At 45.2% G+C, this 21359-nt stretch overlaps 1 protein-coding gene and 1 long non-coding RNA gene across 2 annotated transcripts in view; one reads left to right on the forward strand and one right to left on the reverse strand.

Moving 5' to 3' along the window:
• Positions 1–21359, reverse strand: part of BORCS5 (BLOC-1 related complex subunit 5) — a 126406-nt gene extending 105047 nt beyond the window's left edge. The window contains exons 1-2 of the mRNA XM_074936293.1: positions 21160–21359; positions 19191–19334 (exon numbers count right to left, since the gene is read on the reverse strand). Of these exons, the coding sequence (XP_074792394.1) occupies positions 19191–19334; positions 21160–21217 (202 nt within the window). The 5' untranslated portion in view covers positions 21218–21359. The remainder of the gene's footprint in view (positions 1–19190; positions 19335–21159) is intronic.
• On the forward strand, positions 7980–11672 carry LOC141985127 (uncharacterized). Its single transcript, XR_012638874.1, has 3 exons — positions 7980–7990; positions 8444–8509; positions 11536–11672. It is a non-coding gene; the product is annotated as an uncharacterized LOC141985127 (long non-coding RNA).

Raw genomic sequence — 21359 nt, forward strand, 5'->3', positions numbered from 1 at the left:
GGTATCAATATGAGATTTCTAAAGATAGCTACACCACTCGACCCAAGGTTTAAGAATCGAAAGTGCCTTCCAAAATCTGAGAGGGACGAGGTGTGGAGCATGAGTTCAGAAGTCTTAAAAGAGCAACACTCTGATGCTGAAACTATAGAACCCAAACCACCAACAAAGAAAATCAACCTTCTGGTGGTGGTATCTGACTCAGATCATGAAAATGAACATGCGTCGGCCCATACTGCTTTGGATCTTTATCAGCATGGATGCATGTCCTCTGGAATGGTGGCTGAAGCAGGAAGAGACATGAATTTTTAGTGCATTTGGCACATAACTATCTTGTGACACCGGTTACAACAGTGCCATGCAAATGCCTGTTCTCAATTTCAGGAAAAAGCACTACTCCTGGGGGAATTCTGCATCACTGCACATGCGCAGAATTCATGTCCCCCGCAGCAAAATGACTTTCTGACAGGGAAGCTGCAAGAGCAGTCACACACCACTCCCTAGCAGCGCAAGTACATCATTTCAGGCACCCAGAGCAGCCAGCGGAGAGGTAAATCACTGTGGTGGCTCCTACCCTGAGCTGGGATCAGCTGCCTGCCTCACACCTGGTGTGCCTGGCACAGAGAGGCAGGGCCCCAGGGTGTTTCTGGGGCAGGCCCAAGCCTTGTGCTGTGTCCAGGTCGGGTACAGCCTCACCACTGAGTCCGTGTCCCAGGGGCGGGGGTGGTGGGGCTGCAGGGTGATCTCCCACCTTTGTGCAACCCGTGGCCTGTGCTCCCCACTGCTATGCTGGGACCTCTGCATTTATTTATTGATAAATAAAACTTTCAGAATTTTAAAATATTGTGAGCATAATTTTTTGGCATAGAATGACCTCAGGAGTAAAGCACCTGGCCTGAGGCCAAAGGCAGAGAAGTCCTTGGCATGTCACACAGTTTTTCCTTTTGTTAGGAGCCTAAATAAAATACAGCATCCCCAGGAAGGGGAGAGACATTTGCATTAACTCAAGTGTCCACTGTCTCTTACCATGGGGAAATCTGGGCTCTATTACAATATAATTTATAACCTGACTGTGTCCCCGTTAAACGTTGCTCCAAACGCTATTACCACACATTGTGTTGCTTATCCAGCACTACAGACATTTACTATTAGAAAGTCTCCTGCCTTATTGCTCTTCAGAATTTGAGACACTCATATACATCCGGGTACTTATGCATCCCTCTTCACTGTAGAATTCGAGTGCCTGTCTGTAACAACATTCTCTGCCTACACGCGAGAACCTCACTCAGGGGCCAAGTCATGTTCTGAAAGGCCCAGCACTTAAGGCCTTTCAGTGAGATATAAGTCACTTCAACCCCTTGCTGGTGGATGTGTCAGGAATCCTCTTGTTAGTACTAATGCACGTTTACATCATGTCTAGAAATACTCCAAAGCACTATGGACTACCTACTGCACACGCGCATACACACACCCTTCATGATATTACTGATGAGACAAAACAATAAAATTAATAGGAGTAATGACTACAGAATGGCCAATCACTGGGAGAAAGCCAGCCCTGCTGCCACTAACATAATAACCCAACCTCTCCTATTTAACTCTTCTTCATACCCCCAACCTCCAAACCCCATCCCCAGCACTTACCTGCTGCTTTCCAAGCTGCAATGGAATTGCATTGCTTAGGACTAGGAAATACTTTTCCTGCTTCCCATCCAGTCACCAAAGCAATGGGACCTAACATCAACAGACCAGAACCTCAGTTAAGTATCTCGAGTGATGCTTTCTAATTGATTTATCCTTACTGATTCCAGCTCTGTGTAATCAATTCTGTTGTACTGCTGATTGTGCTCCCTCCTATCACTGCCATTTTTTGGATTATGATGCCATTTAATTGTGTTCAATTCCTCCTAATTAATTCCATTAACTGTGTTTACAATTTGAGTAATGGATTGCCTTCTAATCTGCTCACTCCTTTCTAAACCTGATTGACAGGAATGTGGCAAGGCATCTCCTGGCTATTGGTTTATGCCCCCTTAATTCTCCCCTATTCCTCCACAACCCCACTTTCCCAGCTCACCTGCCTCCCAACTACTATGTCTCTTGTTACTATAAATTCTCTTTACACCTCCACCTCTTCCCTTTGGAGTCATTTGCTCTGTCATCATCCACACCCCTTTGGCTCCTCCCACAATCTCCAGCATATTTTCCCTCCATCAAACTCAGACCACATCTCCAAAAAAATGGCTACTACCCATGATCTTTTCCATGTCCTGCTCTTTCCACCTCCTTGCTTCCTCATAGACTTGGCTCTCTCACTCTAATGCCCTATCTGCCTTCCTACATCATACCCATCTGGTGGTGGTGGCAGCATTGAGATCATCTTGCTCCCACTACCACTAATTCCAACTTCTCCTGCCTCAGTCTTTTCAGAATACCTGGCTATTCTGTTCCTCCTCTCCGTCTGCTAATCTCCCCGCTCTTCCTCTTAGATTCCTGGTTTCATCCATCTGCTTCTTCCAGTTCTCCAGCATCCTTTTCTGTAACTTCCACTTCCATGCAGATAACCCCTCACGTCCTCTCACTTTCTGTGCCTCACTTTCTCATCTGACCTACATGTCTGGATCAGTACCTCACTCATGTGGTCACTTGACCTAGTACTAACCCAAAACTGCTCTTTCACTGACCTCCTCACCAAATTCTCTCACTCCTCTTTGCCTTCAGTCTCTCTCAGTCCCCCAACACCCTAGTCCTCTAATGACCTACAAGCCATCAATACCTTCAACATCCTCTACCAGCTCCTTCCTCTCATTGGTAATCTGTACTTAAAGCTCTAACTCCAACCACACTTCTATCTGACCCCTTGCCCCTAGTCTTTTTTTTTTTTGTGGGGGGGGGGAGGGTGTCTCTGCTGTCCTGCCAACTTACCCAGCCCTTGTATCTATTCTTCTCTTCCTGTGACCCTGATCCTGTTGGATAGAGAGGTGTGAGGCGACCACTAATACAGCAGATAAATTGAAACTGTAAAGTGTGAAAAAAGGAATAGTTTAGTGAAATAGATTAATTTACTTTAAAGAAAACTATATAATAAGATCCCAGGAATGTCTCTCAGAAGCCTAACATGTCCATTGAGTCCATGTGAAGTGATGGAACAACTACATGCATAGCTGAGGGCTTTTTTTTGTTCAGACTATCATGAGGTTGAATCACTATTACCATCCAATTTTTAAGTTCTTGGTCATTTTGACTTTATGAATTACACCCGGTTGGCATACAGCTACAGTAAGATATGTATCTATGCAATGCCAAAATCCTAGATCACAGTGATATTGGTAACTCAGTTACCACACTTACTCTATAGCTAATTTACATGCAACAATTTCATTGGTGGGATGGGTAAACTGCACAGACGGTGGATTACTTGACCCAACTGCCATCCCCACAAATCGCTCAGCACAACCCCCAGACACAAATCAGCATAGCCACCCACAATAATCCCAAACACCACTTATGTGTTGAGTCTGTGTGAAGCAACGGAAACAGCTACAGCACGGCTGAAAACTCTTTTTGTTAAGAATAGCATCGAGTTCAGTCATCACAGAGCCCTGTGAGAACCAGATGGAATGCTGGAACCCAAAGGTTTGGTGACAGTTGGAATGCAACAGCTGATCAGAGAAAGAGTAACGGCTACATGGGTGACAAAGAGGTGGCTATACCCCCAGACAGGGGGGTCCGCTCTGTGCACAAACTTTGAGGAATGCGTACTCGTGACACTACATGACTGTGCGTCGAAACAAGAGCTCCCATTCCCCTCCTCCCACAAACACACATGACTTTACAAATTACACCTCCATGACAGCACGGGTTTCAGCTACTAGCCTCAAATATTTAAAAGCCACAAACGTGTCCTGATTTTGCCAGACTTTGCATTTTTAAAGTTTTAAAGTTATTTGAGGTTTGCGCCACACCTAGCATGGAACATTAAGACGACTACCCAAATAGGTCTGCACGGAGGTTAGAATGCTCCCCCTCAGTCTTGGGCACCTGGTTCAGCAGAAGCCACTCACTCTTCCACATACAGAGCAAACACTATATTGGCAACTGCCATTACAGCAACTGGAGAGTTGAATTTAGTATTGGAGGAAATGAGGGGAAGGGATAGAGAGGAAAATACCAGGACAAACCTGCCAAAATTAACAGGGTAATGGTTCCCAACACTTTGTTTTGAATTATTAACAATGTTGTTTTAGTGATGAGTGTTTCAATTGAAACATACAAGTACATGCATCTAGAAGAGGGCCATAATACTCCACACATGTATGCCATTCTCACACAACAAGCAGCCCTGATGGAACACAGCACTGGACTTCAAAACAAACACATCATAAAGGTATTCACCAATAGATCATCCATCCAACTGGATCAGCTAAAGAGCCAGCTGGTGTCTGCCAAACACATACAACCAATCCTGGTTTTCATTTTTAAAGAATCTGTGTTCACTCATCTAAGTTACTGTCTGTGGATTTTATTTGTTCTTTGAAGTTGACAAAATATTTTCCTTAGTACAATACAATTACCACCAGTAGACAGTAGTCCATTACCAATCCAAAAACACTAACAAAAAGAAATACAGCACAACCATACTACAGATACAGGGCTCCCTTTCTGCAAAGGTAGTCCTTTATCAAATCCAGATTCAAACAAAAAAGAGACAAGTTCAGGAACATACAATTAATCGTCTGTCCAGAAGGTATTTTACGAAACACAACAGCCACTTCATAGCCTACAATAAGGACATTGAGATGAGTCTGGCTCAAAATAGTAACTTAACAAATATCATTCAGTAATATTCATTACTGCCCATGCAATGAATGAGCAAAACCTAGACCAATTATTCTGATATCAGTAGCACAATGGCAGAATCAGCAGTTGAGAAGGTACTGCTCACCGCAAGCCCTTGTTTTCAGGTGCTTACAATTTTTTTTTAAAAATACCCTTTAGGCTGATATTTTTCATACTTGTTCTCACTGAAAAGGCAATTTTGGGAGGGCAGTTCTGTGAAAATCTTGTTTAGCAGAACTAGGAAAGTAGTCCAGGGTGGGACTCGGTGGATTGAGACATGGGGCAAGGATAAAAGTTTGGGTAAGAATAGGCCAAAGTGTCAGACCTACTACAAGCAGATACAACTATGCTAAAGTTAATGGGGTTACGCCCATTTGCAATTGATCTGAACTTGGTTCATCATGTTAGCCCAACAAGATACTGCAGTGCTAAAAGAGTAATTAACTGATTTCTCAGTTCCATACACTGATGCTCACTCTTATGTATCCTTACTTATGTCTAGTCTTTCCCCCACCCACGCTCTAAGGCTATGTCTACACTACAGAGGTAAGTCAACCTACGCTAGGCCGAGTTACCTCGGGCCCTAAACCACTGTGGGGAGGGAGGGGAGAAGAGGGGCTGACGGGAGAAACTCTCCCATTGACTTACCTTACTCTTCTCATCAGGAGTCAAGTACAGGGGTTGACTGGAGAGCGATCTGCTGTCGATTTGGCGGGTCTTTCACTAGACCCACTAAATCGACCGCCGGTGGATCGATCTCAGAGCATCACGGCTGTAGCGTAGCCGTAGCCTAAGTTCTTATTGATGCACTGTATCATCTACTGTTGTAGTTGCTTTGCAGGGAGATATTTGTACAAATGACACTCAAAATTAGACGGCAATGTCCCAGTAAAGAAGCAAATAGTGCCACCTTGTGGTAACTCGAAAAAGACATCTAGTAGACTGGACGAGATTTTCAAGTAAGTGATAAGTGATTTTGGGCAACCAACTTGAGACCCTTATCAGGACCTGATTTTCAGGGGTTGGGAGTTCAGAACTTTCTGAAAATCAGGCCCTTTCATGGTTTTTCAAGTTGAATACCCAAGAATTCGCACGTAAGGCCAGAGGGAACCGTTTTGATCTAGTCCAGGGGTCAGCAACCTGTGGCTCCAGAGCCGAATTCGGCTCTTTCGCTGCCCCCTTGCGGACAGCCAATTTTTGAGGGAGTGTGAGGTGCAGGCTCTGGCCGGCAGGTGCTTACCACAGGCGGCTCCCGGCTGGCAGCACAGCAGGGCTTAGGCAGGCTGCCTGCCTGCCCTGTCCCCACGCCACTCCCAGAAGCAGCTGGCTGCTGGCATGTCTCTGCACGCCCCTTGGTGGGAGGGGAGCAGCAGGTCTCCGTGCACCCCCCACGCCCACAAGCACCACCCGCTGCAGCTCCCATTGGCCCTGCTGCGCTGCCAGCTGGGAGCCGCCTATGGTAAGCGCCTCATGGCCAGAGCCTGCACTTTACACCCCCTCCTACACACCAACCCCCTGCCCCAGGTCAGAACCCCCCTCCTGCACCCAAACTCCCTCCCAAACCTTGTACCCCCCCCTGCACCCCAATCCTCTGCCCCAGCACAGAGTCCCCTCCTGTTAATATTCAAATTCAAACAGCTCATTACCAAGGCAACTGTTGCCTACCAATAAAACTCTTGGAATTTCTTGTGAAAAGGAAGCAGATGTGCTGTCTTTATTAGTATGTTCCAACATCCAACAGTTTGAAAAAGTCTAAAGTCAGAAATAAAATAGATCAGATAAATACCTTCAATCAAAAAAATGACAAGCAAAAAGAGAAAGCTAGAAGATGACCATCAAGAATTTCAAAATGATTGGACTGAGTCTTACGCTTTTATAGCAAGTTCAGCTGGAGTCCCATTGTGCCTCATTTGCAATGAAAAACTATCCAACAATAAGCAATCAAACCTAGAGAGACATTTTGAAAAGAAACATTGGATGTTTTGCTGAAACCTGTCCAGCTGGTGATGTGAGGAAAAAAGCAGTCGAGGAGCTCCGATGCAAAGCAGAGCAAACAAGATGTATATTTGCTAAATGGATGAAGGCGCCAAGTGGAACTGCTACTGCTAGTTTCATGGCAGCTCAAGAAAACGTCAAATGAGGGAAGCCATTCACAGATGGAGAATATGTGAAAGAATGTTTCATTAAAACATGGGGGTGAGGGATAGCTCAGTGGTTTGAGCTTTGGCCTGCTAAACCCAGGGTTGTGAGTTCAATCTTTGAGGGGGCCATTTAGGGGTCTGGGGCAAAAACTGGGGATTGGTCCTGCTTTGAGCAGGGGGTTGGACTAGATGACCTCCTGAGGTCCCTTCCAACTCTGATATTCTATGATTCTATGATCTGAGCACCTCTTCAGCGATTTTAAAAACAAAGACGTAATAGTTAAGAAAATTAGAGAAATGCCATTATCTGCAAAGACTGTAAAGGACAGAACTATTAAGATGGCCACAGACGTAACCAGCCAGCAGATTAGAGATATTAGATGAGCACCAGGTTTTTCTATTGCCTGCGATGAGACATGTAATGTGGATGACATCGCTTAGGTTGCCTTACTCGGCAGATACGTTAATGATCAAGGTCCTCAAGAACAGCTGATCGCATTATTGCCACTCAAAGGACAAACTCAGGGCAAAGATATTGCATCTGTTGTCGCTGAATATTTGATACAAAAAGATATTGACATCAGCAGAATAATTTCTATTGCTACAGATGGAGCACCGAGCATGAAGGGGGCACACAAAGGTTTCGTTTCTTTACTTAAAAAAAGTATGGAGCATGATGTAATTTCATTTCATGACATAATCCACCAGAGGGTGCTGGGTGCACAAAACTTTCCAGAGGAAATCTCAAAAGTATGGAAATGGTCGTGCAGATTGTTAACAAAATAATGGCAAGTGCGCTCAACAGGGCCGTCCTTAGGCATACGCAGCTGCGTAGGTCACCCAAAAAATTGGGGCACCACCCTCGCTGGCTGTGGCACGGACTCCTCTCCTCTCCATCCCCTCTCCAGTTCTGGGCCACAGGCCCCTCCCCTCCGGCATTTCCCTTCTCAGCCAGCCAGCTGAGGGCTCCAGCTGGGGCGGGGCCTCATGGGGCCAGGAGTGAAAGTTTGCATGTGAGTGAGCAGGGAGGGGCCAGGCAAGGCTGGGAACAGAGGCGGGGGGGGGGAAGGGGGCGGAATACCTGGAGGCTGGAAAGAGATGGGGGAGCAGAGCTCGGGGGGTAGAGCCGGGCATGGGACATTGGGGAGCAGGGGGAAGGAAGAGGAGAAACCAGGCTGGGGATTGCTGTTGGGAGCTGGGCTGGGAAGGGAAAATGTGGGGGAGGTTCTTCGTTTGGCAAGCAGTAGGGCCTCCTGGGGAGCAGGCTGGTGACCCCGGGGGGGAGCAACTGTTCCAAGCAGCCCCACACTGTATCTGCACCTCTCCCTTCTTCTGCCCACATGCACTGCCCCACTGGCAACTCCCTGCAATCTCTCCTAGTCTCCTTTTCATTTCGCCTCCCTCTTCTCTGACGCGGAGGATCCCCTTTGGACGGTCACCTTTTTCTCTCCTCTCTTCCCCAGCAGGGATCAGCAGCAGCAGGCTGGGAGGAGGGAAGAGACACACACAACCAGGGTGGAGAGGACGGAAAGGTAAAGGAAAACAAAAGAAACTGGTGTTTGCTTTTCCTGTCCATTCACAATATTCCAGTATCAACAGGAGGAAACGGACACTAAGGGTATGTCTACACTTACATTTTATAGCGCTATAACTTGCTGGCTCAGGGGTGTGAAAAATCACCCCCCTGAGCGCAGCAAGTCAGAGCGCTTTAAAGCGCCAGTGTAGACAGGCTCCGAGCGCTGAGAGCTAATCCCCTCGTGGAGGTGGATTACCAGGAGCACTGGGAGAGCTCTCTCTCAGTGCTCACAAGCCACCACACTCGCACGTCAAAGCGCTGCCGCGGGAGCGTTCCCACAGCAGCGCTTTGAAGTTTCCAGTGTAGACATACACTAAAACAAAAGGAGGAGGGGGGTGTACCTGGAGCAGAAAAGAAGCAATTAGGGCTGCAGAATACAAGGCAGGGAGTGACCTCTTAGCTGGGGAAGAAGATGGACTCGCACTTGACAAGGCTGGAGTAGCTGAAAACTTTTATTTAGGGAAAAGGGACATGATTTTTTTTCTTGTGGATCCAAGTATCTCCAGGGCTGTCTCTCAAGCTGGTAGCATTTTGAACGAGGGAGAGTTCTAAACAGTGCAGAGTTGAGTGGGATTTTAAAGGTCCCTTCAAGAATGCAGCTCCTTCTTCCTCACCCGTGGGAAAGACCTTTAAAAACAGCCTAAATAATCCAAAACAAGAGCCACTGTTCAAATGAGACTTGGCTGATTATGTTACTCAGGGTTCTTTCAACCCACAGCTCTTGGTAACTTTTACTCTGTGTGAGGTGGTGTCAGGAAATAAATCAGGGGAGACATGGCCGTCCGACCGATAAATGGCTGGCACAAACAGGACAACACAAGAGTGCTTTCACTTAAAGCTAAACTTTACTTAGTCTCAAGCACTTACACATGTCCGCAAAAGGTTAGTAAAACACCCCAACCCTTGATAATTACCAAAGCTGAGTGTGGCTCTCGAGTGACACAGCGGCAGGCTTCCGGTGGCCAAATCTTCCGTCTGCTGGTGGGGACTGCAAGATGTATTCCCTCCTGCCTTGGTTAAGCTAAGTCTGCTGACTTGGCTGCTTTTAGCAATAAGCCAGTGTTTCCCAAACTTGGGACGCCACTTGTTCAGGGAAAGCCCCTGGAGGGCTGGGCCGGTTTGTTTACCTGCCACGTCCGCAGGTTCAGCCGATCACGGCTCCCACTGGCCGCGGTTCGCCGCTGCAGGCCAGTGGGGGCTGCAGGAAGCGGCGGCCGGTACGTCCCTCGGCCCATGAGGGCTGCAGGAAGCGGCGGCCGGTACGTCCCTCGGCCCACGCCGCTCCCGCAGCCCCCATTGGCCTGCAGCAGTGAACCATGGCCAGTGGGAGCTGCAATCGGCTGAACCTGCAGACGCAGCAGGTAAACAAACCAGCCCGGCCCGCCAGGCACTTTCCCTGAACAAGTGGCATCCCAAGTTTGAGAAACACTGCAATAAGCCATAGTGGTTTCAGGCACTTTACTCATTTGCTGACATCTCCCCATACAGTTACGGCTCCAGTCCCACTGTTGAAGCACTGTTGAAACTGCATGCTGAGTTATACCCAGTACAATCCCACTGAGGCATGTGTGGCAACCAGGTGTGTAAATCAGGGCAGAAAAAAAAAAAAAAGAGACTGGTGCCTAACTATAATTCCTTTTCTTATTAAACTGCACATCAGAAGCACCTCTGTACTTTTCAGGATTAGAGGGAAATGCTCTGTTTTAGGGAGAATGAAAGGCAATTTGGGAGTTGATGGCTCAGAGCAGTGGCAGGCAAGGGCCTGTATGAGGGCTGGACTCAGCCATGGGTATCAGCTATTTCTTTTTTGTCATTCAAATGGATTTTGGGTCAGGGCTGACACCCCAGCCATCATGTAAAAGGCTTCCCTTTGGCCTTTTGACATGCACACAGCGGTATCTCACTGCCAGGTCCCTATCCGAGGAGGGGAGGAGTGATCTCCCACCTGCATGCAGCCAATGGCCTCTGCTTGCTACTGCCATGCTGGAGCCTCCACATTTATTTATTGACAAAATTTGCAGAATTTTAAAATATTGTGCACAGAATTTAATTTTTTGGTGCTGAATGGGGGAGGGGGCGCTAAGCAGTGGGCAGGGGTCTATAGGTGGGAGATCGCTGGGCATAGGGATCTGCGGTGGAGATTTATGGATGAGGGGCCACTGGGCATGAGGGTGCTGGGCATAAGGGGGTGGTGGGGACTGGGCAGGGGGCAGTGTAGCAGGGCACACTGGCAGCACAGGGCTGGGTTTGGGGGCGCAGGTGGGAGGGAAGTGCAGGGGTTGGGGTGAAGGCGGTACAATTAAACTGTTTTAAAGAAAGTGCAGACTGCAAGTTTTCCAATACTGTAAGCTCACGTTTGTGTTGCTATGAGCAAGTCAGACATAGGGGCACGAGTTTAATAATACTGCATAAGGCCCCATAAATCCTAAGGACGGCCCTGGCTCTCAATCATCAGCAGTTCTGCGAGCTTCTTCGAGAAGTTAACAGCCAATATTCTGATCTTGTCATGTATCACAAGGTAAGATGGCTTTCCAGAGGTGCAGTCCTGGTGAGGTTTGCGTCACGTCTTGAGGAAATTAGGGTGTTCCTCTGAGAAAAGGGCCTTACATAGGTGGCACTAACAGATCCTTACTGGCTGCAGAAATTCAATTTCATGGTGGATTTAACTTCTCATTTAAACATGTTGAATCGGAAGCTATGGGGAAAAGGAAATATTGCAATTTCGCTTTTGGAAGAAGTTCTTTCATTTGAACGAAAGCAGTCTTTGTTTGTAAGGGATACTGAGACGGGCATGTTAGTGCATTTCCCAACACTGAAGCAATACAAACAAACAACTGTGACACTGATGTTAGGTTCCTTGCAGAAACATCAAAATGCTAGCTGCATTTGCTGACCAATTTCACAAGTTCAGAAGGGAAAAGGCCACTTTGTCATTTCTGTTGAAACCACTTGAAGCTGAAACTTCTGCATTTAATTTTTCAGCATTTGTGGGAAATCGAGCGCAATTTGAACTTGAATTAACGGACTTGCAAAACAAGGATTTATGGAATTCAAAATTGAAAGATCTTGTCACTGAACTTGAAAATCTGGAAAGGCAGAAATCCACCCTAGGGCTACAACACAAGTGGTTTGAAATGGACGACCTTAAACAGCAAGACCAGATTATATTCGACATTTGGAACTGTCTACCGGCTACGTACAGTCAGCTGAAGAAATACACCATTTGGGCTTCTCTCAATCTTTGGTTCAACATACTTCTGTGAACAAGTGTTTTCCGACATGAATTTAATGAAAAACAAACCGAGGAGCCAACTGCAAGATGTTAGTCTTGAGTCCTGCTTGAAAAATGAAAATCACAGCATATTCACCGAACATTGAGCAACCCTCTAAAGATGTCCCCCAGCAGAAGTCACATTAAAAGTATTGGTGAGTAGTAATAACTTTAATACATTCAATTATTATTAGTTTATAAATTTTAACTCTACAAATAGCTTTGCGTGTGATGCGGCTCTCAAAATATTTTGGTCAAAGACAAAAACAAAAAAAATGGCTCCTCTTCTCTGAAAATTTGCCAACCCCTGATCTACTCTGACCTCCTGCATAACACGCAACAGATACAAATATCCACTCTTGATTTAAAAATATCCAATGATGGGGAAATCCACAACAACCCTTGGTGAGCTGTTCCACTGGTTAATTACCCTCACCATTAAAATGTGTACCTTATTTTGGGTATTAAGGCACCTAAAAAACAATCACCTTTGAAAATCTTGACCATTATTTAAGCACTTACAATGCATTATGGTCCCTAAGCAGATGGGTACAAGACATGTTAATAGACCCAGAGATGGTTCTGTGTCACACACTACTTGGGTTTAAGTAGTTTTCTTAATGGGTGACATTTTCATTGATGTGTATCGGTGTTTTGGGCCTCAGTGAAGATATTAGATGTAAAGAATCTTCTCTGCAATTAGGAAGAGAAAATAAAGCTCAGACTAGTTAATTCTCTTCTTGTGCTAGGAAGGACTCAGCATTGTGTGTGTTATGGATTGGTTTAACAGTACAGCTTTGCCATAGAAAACTCAATAAAGTAACACTCCTGGTATGGACTATTTTCCTAATTCTGTCGGATTGTAGTTCTGTGAAACTCCAATGCAGTAAACTCAAATACTGGAACAGAAGAAAGGGAAATGTACACATTCTGTTGAGAACTGTTTTCTAAAATGAAACACAGCACTGACAGAATGCAGGGGACTCAGAAGAAGTCCAGCCAAGCCCTGTGAGCCGAGGTTACATTCTGAAAAGAAGGGGCCAAAACCAAGGGAAGGGATACCAGTGGTATAGAGAAGTTCCAACTCTTATCCAAGCCCTGGATAAGATGGCTCAAGATATTTAAGTATGAAGTGTATAGTTATTGAGCATGTTAATATCCAGGAGTGGAAGCGCTGATGACAATACAAGTTTTTACCCGATTAAGGACTGGAAGCTTTGACCCTCCAACTTTTTTTCCAAGAGGAAGAGCTGCCCAGAGTTCCCGTGCCTGTTTATTTCCCTTTCCTGCCTGCAGTGGCCCTGATATACCTTAGAAGTCTCAGTTTTTTCTCAACTTTAAATGTGGAATTTTCTTGGTGTTTGGTTTTAAAGTCTCGTAAGAACTGCAACTCAATCACCGTAGTGTTTCTCTTAAGAGCCTTCTGGAAAGTAACTAGTCTTTAAATAGAAATTAAAGCAGTATTGCTAACTCATAATTTGGTCATGACTCTCATGGTAATTATTGTTTTTCTTAAAGCCCCAGCTCTCGGAGTCAAGTGGCTATGTGATGATTTTAGCCGTCATTCTTAAAGAAAAAAAAAAGTTAGTTTCTAGCCCTCGTGGCTTTGGAGCAGACGTCAAAATGTGACCCCAGTGTACCCTAAAGGCTCAAAAAGCAGCAGGCAAATAAAAAGAACACCAAATCTATTACTTGTACATAATCTCATGATTTTTGGTGAACCTGACTCATGATTTTTGAACATTTGGGGTTGGCAACACTGTGAAAGTAACTTAAAAGTGTCAGTTTCTAGGCTATTTGTAGTGAGGTAACACCCCTAGAGACCCAGGCAGGTACACTATAAACTCACATGGCCTTGCCCTCGTAGGAGGTTTCCAAAAATTAAATAATCTATTCCAAGCTTGGTGAACAACATAAAGTAAGTAGCCTAAATGATAGAAAAAAATCTAAATTTCTTTCTACAATTGTTTCAATTGTTGTAGTCAAGAGTAAGAATATACTTTAACATTTTAAACCTAACCAGGGTCCCTTAAGCGACATGATACAAGATGTCAGAACATGTTAGAGTATTAGCAATTCTTGTATATACACAGTCAGCTAACGTCTATGTTTTCTGCAAAAAAAACCTAGAGCTTTCAGTTGCCTAAGTAGCCCCTGGAATCACATTTAAAGTTGCCGCCTCCAACCAAAATCTGAAATGGCGCCCCTCATCATGGGCCCATGCTGCTATACTTTCTCCAGTTGAAAGACTCATTTTAACCGCTTCATGTGACACACTTAAAACAAAAAAAGACAACCCACATCCCTTCTATTTTTGCTCAGTGTAGGAGGAATCAAGAAGGGTGAAGAGCACTAATATCTCTGCCACATAGGGTATATGGGTTTAGGTCTTTAGCTCTCCAGGCCGGCAATGCATGAGCGTGAAACAGGGGCAGCAGCTTAGCTCCTAAAAAGGGCCATCTCAAGCATCCTCCTTCTACCTGATTCAGGAATGAGATCTTTGCAGTGGGGAATGCAGAGGGGAAAACAGTCATCTTGAATTGGCTTAACTCCCCAATGAAAATAAAGTTGCATAGCCAATTAGAATACCTACGAGATTAAAGGTGCTGAAGATTACTTGTATTTTGTCAGCCAAGCACTCAAAGGAAATTTCTTGGAGTTTCCTTCAAGTAGTTTTGAAATGACATCATAGGTTCTAGGTAACATTAGTTACTTCCCACCAGCCTTTTATTTAGTATATATCTTAAGTTGTTGAAACACACACTGAAGAAGTAAATCATATACACACATGCTAGTGTGTGAAATATAGAATACAATCTTGACCAATAGGGTGAGCATTCTATTTCTGGAGCAATGCTTCCCTTTTCCACATTGGTTTTTCAGCTGCAATCATTGAATCAAAATCCCCAGCAGTGCCTGCAGAGCTCTTGACACTAAAAAGACTTAATATGCTAATGAAGATGGATGAATATCTATAACTTCAAAGTGAATTTTGTGTGTTGGTGAAAGATGCAGGGTTAATACACAATGGAAATGAAGCCTTCTGTTTATCCATAGCACAGGTACAGGTACAATATGGGCAGTGCAAGTTTCCGCACAGTGCCCTGCCTCAATCCCCTTACCCAGAGGGACCACCCATCGCTGGGGCCTAGTGGCTAGTGTGGTCCCCATGCTGACTTGATAACCCATCCAACAAGGATGCCAGTTAGTGTAATTTTTAATGTGAATACCTGCCCACTAGCCACTGAGAAGCCGTTGTTAAATGACAATGACTTTCAGCCTCTTTTGTGAAACACTAATTTGGGGTGCATATCCCATAACTAATTCCAAAAACCTCACACTAATCAGTTCCATTAACTTGATTGGGACCAGACATGTGAGTTAAGGGTTTGAAGAATCTGCTTTTGAAAGTGGCATAAAATTTAGGGAATGACCTTTATACTTTTATTTAGTGGCATTTATGGAAAAACTGTAAAAGAGAAATCATAAGGGTCTGTTAGTTAACTCTGAAAATGTCAGCCACTTTGAGGTGCCTTGTATTTCATCCTATTTAAAATCCCACTTGCTACATATTGATAGTACATACTAAGCACGGAGACCAGTGAGCATTTAGGTGAGAATCACATGCAAGATCAGGTCAGGCAATGGCTAAGGGACAAATTCTGTGTTCACAACTTCTAGAGACTTCAGTTTCCTGGGCTGTCGAACAGAACTTCGCTCTTGGGGACAGGGATTGTCTTTTTGTTCTGTGTTTGTACAGCACCTAGCACAGCAGGGTCCTGGTCTGTGACTAGGGGTCTTCGGTGCTAGCAAAATACAAAGAGAGAATCATCTTTCACCAGCACTACATTCACACCAACAGAAGACAGAGTGCACCACATACTGGGTCAGCAAGGCAGTCTAGTTTCAACATGCTGCATTGCCATTTCAGAGATGCAAGTTCATGTCCCACTTCCTCCCCCCTCGGCTGGCAGCACTGAAGTGTATGTTCGGTCCCAGGAACAAGCACCTTGTGATGTTCTCCTGCAATTCCTATAACTGCCTCAGAGGGGGTTTGTCTTGTACCTGAGGAAGCCATTTCCAGCTCTCCTCACAGAGGATGCCTACTGAAGACAAGAAGTTTGGTACTGCCAGTTTAAAGCATTAGTACATACATTTAATCAACTGGTGCAACAGAAACTGATTTAAAATGGGAGTGGAGGGTAAATTGGGTGTGTTAAAAAAAGTCACAACTCAAAAATATATTTGAGAATGGCAAAGTGATTCCACAACAGAATTTAGAGAGCTACCGACACCTCAGGACAAAAACTGACAAGCATGCTACATAGAGACCACTCTGCTAACTGTGCAATAGATCACATTTTCTGTATTTTAATTCCCTATGTTTATTACTAGGGGTATTTGCATGCAAAAAGGATCTCTGCCTCTTAAGAGTCCACTAGAGCTTGCTGCTCATTCCCCCCTTGAAATAATAACTGACAATGTGCAAAATCCAAGTCTTCTCCTCAACAGCTTAATGGGAGTCACAAGGATAAAACGTTACGATTTCAGGTGAGGATTAAGCAGCAGAAGCACGGCTGACAAGTGGAATCCTGGTTTTCCATGCAAATTTTCCTAGCAATTAAAGAAAATGGGGGAGGGGAGGAGGGGACATTAATCTCCCTAGACATTTCATAGAAACACACCTCATTTTATGTTGGAAGACTGAATAGTTAACAGCATTCTCCAGAAAACAGCATCATGTTCAACATTCAAGAGAGGCCAGATGGTTTTCCTTGCAACAGATACGTGGGTTATTTTGTTTTGTTTTTTTTAAGGGGGTGGGGGGAAAAAAAGGAAGAAGTAAAGATTTGCTGGCACAGAGAACCTATTGATGGATGTCAATTATACAGGACAAATTGTTCAAGGACTAGTCATCCAAGTACAATTATAACTTCTACAATGCACCAAGGTCAGCAAACCCAAAGGCAAATGGCAAAGGAGATACCGGCTGACTACATTAAGCATTTCTTAAATTTGTCTAAGATTTAATAAAAGTGGATTTTAATAAAACAATTAATTCCCAGTTTCCTTTTCTTCACTGATTTGAGCTAGGTTTCAAATCTGTTCTTCCCTCCATGTAAACTACACACACACACACAGCGCAAGATTTTCCCAGATGCATGCCAAATTGTAGTAATACTTAGCTCCTATACAGCACTTTTCATCATTAGTTCTCAAAGCGCATTGCAGAGGAGGTCAGGATCATTATCCCCATTTTACCCATGGGAAGTGACTTTCCAAGGTCACCCTGCAGGCTAGTCGCAGAACCATGAATAGAATCCAGGTCTCCCAAGTCCCAGTCCAGTGCCGTATCCTAAGTCATGCTGCTTTCAGTGATTTCAGTGCAAGAATCACACACATTTTGTTTCACAAATACAACACTTGGGCTGGAAAGACAGGATATAATTATTTATTCCATGCAATATAGTCTAGTTTGCAGCTCTGCCCAAGAGCCAGCAGATGTCAGCATGACCTACATGGTCGAGCCAATGAAATGGTTAAAGACTTCCTAGCAAACTGTATAATTAATTTATTTATTTAATTTATTAAGGGGAAGAAGGGGCTGGTCACCAGTGACCTTGTGTTCAGTTCTCTGCACGGTCTTATGTGGGATTCAGGTTCCATTTCCTGGTCTCTGGATTCTTGGACTGGCAAAGGTCAAGTGCACCAAACTGGTAACACTTCAGCCCTTTGATGACATTCTCCCACACCATTCAGCAACATTATAGCTAGTTATGAAGCAGTGCTGATAGGCTTTGAAGCAAGTCACAAACATGGATTATTTGGAGCACAGTAGTCTCTTTTCTCCCTTGGGAATACCAATCCAAATGAAGTGTCCTCACTTATCCCTTTCCCTCACCTCCACCCATTTGCTTCCCCTGCTTGCCCACCTTACCTCCCTTTTGCTGGAAAGGATCCTTCCAAGGCCACTTCTGCTGCATTCATCCACTTGCCTCACCTCAAAGCATAACCATACAGAGCTCTAAGGAGCTTCCCCAGAACAGAAGTACTCCAGCACCGCAAAACTCAGAGCCTAGTCTACAACACACTCAATCTCTATAGCAGGGGTGGCCACTTACTGACCCTCCAAGCCGCATACGACAATCTTCAGAAGTTCAAGAGCCAGGGTGCACCTACCAGGGCCTGGGGCTTCAGCCCAGCTGGAGGCACCTGCCGGGGCTCAGAGCTTCAGTCCCACTCCTACTGAAGCCCCGAGCCCTGGCAGGCACGCCCCACGGGGCTAGAACCCCAAGACCCCCCACCCCACTGGGCAGAAGCCAGAGGCACCATGTGGGGACAAGCTCCCCCCCTCACATTTTTGCCAGGATTTGCTGGCCCCCTTGGTTACATGGTGCCACATGGCCTCCCTCCCTGAACGGCAGCTGCTGGAGCCGGCAAGCTGGGAGCTGCTGCAGCAGCAGGAGAGGCATGGCAAACAGCTGAGAGCTGGAGGGAGAGGCCACTGAGAGTAAGGGGGAGGGGGCATGACTCAAGCTGTTGGGGGGGGGGGCAAATCTTTAAATTGTGCCTCCCACTCCCTCCCCGCAAGTCCGGAGATTGAAGGAGTCGGGGCGGGGGGGTCAGAGAGGACTCCGCAAGTCGCACTTTAACTATAAAAGAGCTGCATATGGCTCATCCTAAGCCACGGTTTGGCCACCCCTGCTATACAGCATGCAGGCAACACCAAGGTAACAGACAGACATGGTGCTCCTATCAGCAACACACTCAGAAATGTGAAGTATCACTTTCATACAAAGTACCAGAAAAGCAACTGAGCAGCAGGGACAATGGAAGGGTCAGCTCAGAAAGGGGAACAGAACAAGCAAAAGAATAAGGATGGGGTGAAGGGAAGGAAGACGATGTGGTGGGAATAAAGGATTTGAACTGATACTAGGGGACACTATTATGTTCCATAGGCGCCAAAGGGTACTTCTTTCTCTCTACCCATTTTCCAATAGCCTCCAATAACAAAAAGTCCAAAACAGTCTTAACGTACTCGGACCAGGCTGGGCAACCTAACAACTAAACCAGGTCTCTAGATCTCTTGTAATCACAGAAGCGTGCCCCTGGCCTCTGGGAGAGGCAGAACTTCCAGCATTCCCATTACGCCATTGCCCCAGCTCACCACTCCTCAGGATAGCAACAGCAGTTTAGGGCTTATGGGTGCAAGGCATAAAACATAGATTGGGGAAAGAAGGGAAGTGATTAGATCATCAGGAACCTGGACTCTGAAAGAGATGGGGTTGTGTCTCCCATTGAGTCTCCTAAGGGGAAAAAGTGCCCGGGGGGGGCAGGGGGAAGAGAACGGAAAATTCTCTCTTACCTGTCAAAAGGGGCTGGAAAGTTGGAATCTCTTGCAATTTTATCACATCAGGATCATTGCTTACGTTCCGCGAGGACTGTGTTCCTGGAGCCACCACCACAATATCATCCATTTTAGCTCGTTGCTTGGCTGGAGAAGGAGATGCTGTAGGGAAAAAATAAGTAAATCAAACATTTAAATGAATAAGGCCGTACAGTGCTAACTCTGTCACTACTGATCTGCTTCATCCTTTGTCAAAAAATATGACTGTGGTGTGTGCAGTCTGTCTATATTAAAGGTTTTCTATAGCAGCCACCACTGGAGTACCTAGATGCCTCCCAGGTAAGTTAAATGGACTTCACAGTGCTCTTCTACTTTCCCTGGTTATAAGAGGCTCTGCTTGATAGCATTATTCCAGGGTTTTTTTAAAAGTCAATGGAATGCAGAATAAAGAATATTTGTTATTTAAAAGTAGATGGAGCTATCAGAAAGTAACTGCTGTTGGCCATTTCAAACCTTCACTTAGACCCAGAAATGCTGCACTTCTTAAAACTCTAGAGTGTCATTATAAACTTAAATTTGGCCTAAAATTTTAATGTTATTAAAAACAAGCCAAAGAACAACCGAAATGTTTCCATTTAAAAAAAAAAACAAAACAAAAACCACCCCCACAAGACAGTTACGGACTTAGTGGCATGAACAAAAGTGAACTGACTTCGTAAATGTTCACTATCTAGAAAAATGTAAAAAAGTACATATAAAACACACACACACACACACAGGCAAATACAGCATTTTTATAGTTCTTTCATTTTTAATACTCTAAAGGGTTTTAGTAACACAGGTAAAGATATTTTTGACAACACATGATTTTGAAGGTGACACTATCCCATTACGTTTAGGGTTTTTTAAAATCCTCAAAATATTTCCTGCTACAGTCACTTTCTGCAGTTAATTGGTTGTATATGGTGTTTCAGCTATTTGTTTTAAACTAATGTTGTTACTCATTGTGATGAAAATTAGATAAAACAAACTCTGCTGAAGTCTCTTTCAACACCTTTCTCCAGGAACCTTGGCTGGGGCTAAAAGCTGCTCCATCCTCCCATGGCCATCTGATTAGCATGCAGCATAGCCGGAGAGAGCTGAAGTGTGCAAACAAGACACTCTGTAGCCATGTTGCCTGCGGTATTCCCCCACTCTCCTGAGACACATCTGCCAGTATACACAATATGATCATTAACATGCAGGGATGAAATTAGACAGATCTTTCTCTCCCTTTGCCACAAATCTCCTCTTCACTGTCCCTTCACTCGTTTCATCTTTTGCATGAATGTAATGCTGATCCTCACCTTCAAGGCTCTGAACAACATCTCTGCTTCTGTTCCCATCTCTTACTCTTAGATATTTTAGTATTCTTCTGCCTTGCCACCCCTTGGGATCAAACAGTCTCCCACCTCTTGTATACAAATTACCCACCCCCTCATCATCCTGATCCCTCCATACACAGATGCCGCTTCACAATTGCCCACCTACAACAAGAATAAAAGGAATAACTATAGCAACATATACAAGCTGCTTTCTGCGGGGGGGAGCGGGGGCACAACACACCCCTAAGGCTCCACCATCAAATGCTGTTTTCCCTTGCTATAGAAGTTGTGTCTTGTCCCCCTCACTACCCCTCTTGCTGTCAATTTGTTGCATTCCTCATAGATGTATAAGCAGGGACTGTGTCATTTTAGTCTCCTGTAAAACACCATGCAAACACATATGGCTCAGTAAGACATATAATCATCCAGCTACGTATTAACAAGAGTACACAAAAATCCCTGCCACTCCTCAAACCAGCACTACCCAAATCGCCCCAGAAATCCAGACTGCACACAAGGGTTTATGCTGCTGCTGTCCCCTCCCGCATACCCCTGTGACTGGTGGGTTATGACTGGAGCAAAGGGGTGAGAGAGATGGGTTGGGGGGACACAGAGAGACCGACCTGAACTGCTCAGATCATTTGGCCGGTTCTCAGCTTCTGCACTTTGCTCAGCTCCCATGGCGGCTGCTGCTGTGCTGGAGGATTCTCCCTCGGACCTCTTCGCCGCTGCAAACACCCCACCCCCTCCTCTCCCCCGGGGGAAGCAAGGGCAGCGACCTGCCCTGGAAACCAAGCACCTGCCACTGCACTGAAAGCCAACC

The sequence above is a fragment of the Natator depressus genome, chromosome 1, assembly GCF_965152275.1.
Source record: "Natator depressus isolate rNatDep1 chromosome 1, rNatDep2.hap1, whole genome shotgun sequence".
Lineage (NCBI taxonomy): Eukaryota > Metazoa > Chordata > Testudines > Cheloniidae > Natator > Natator depressus.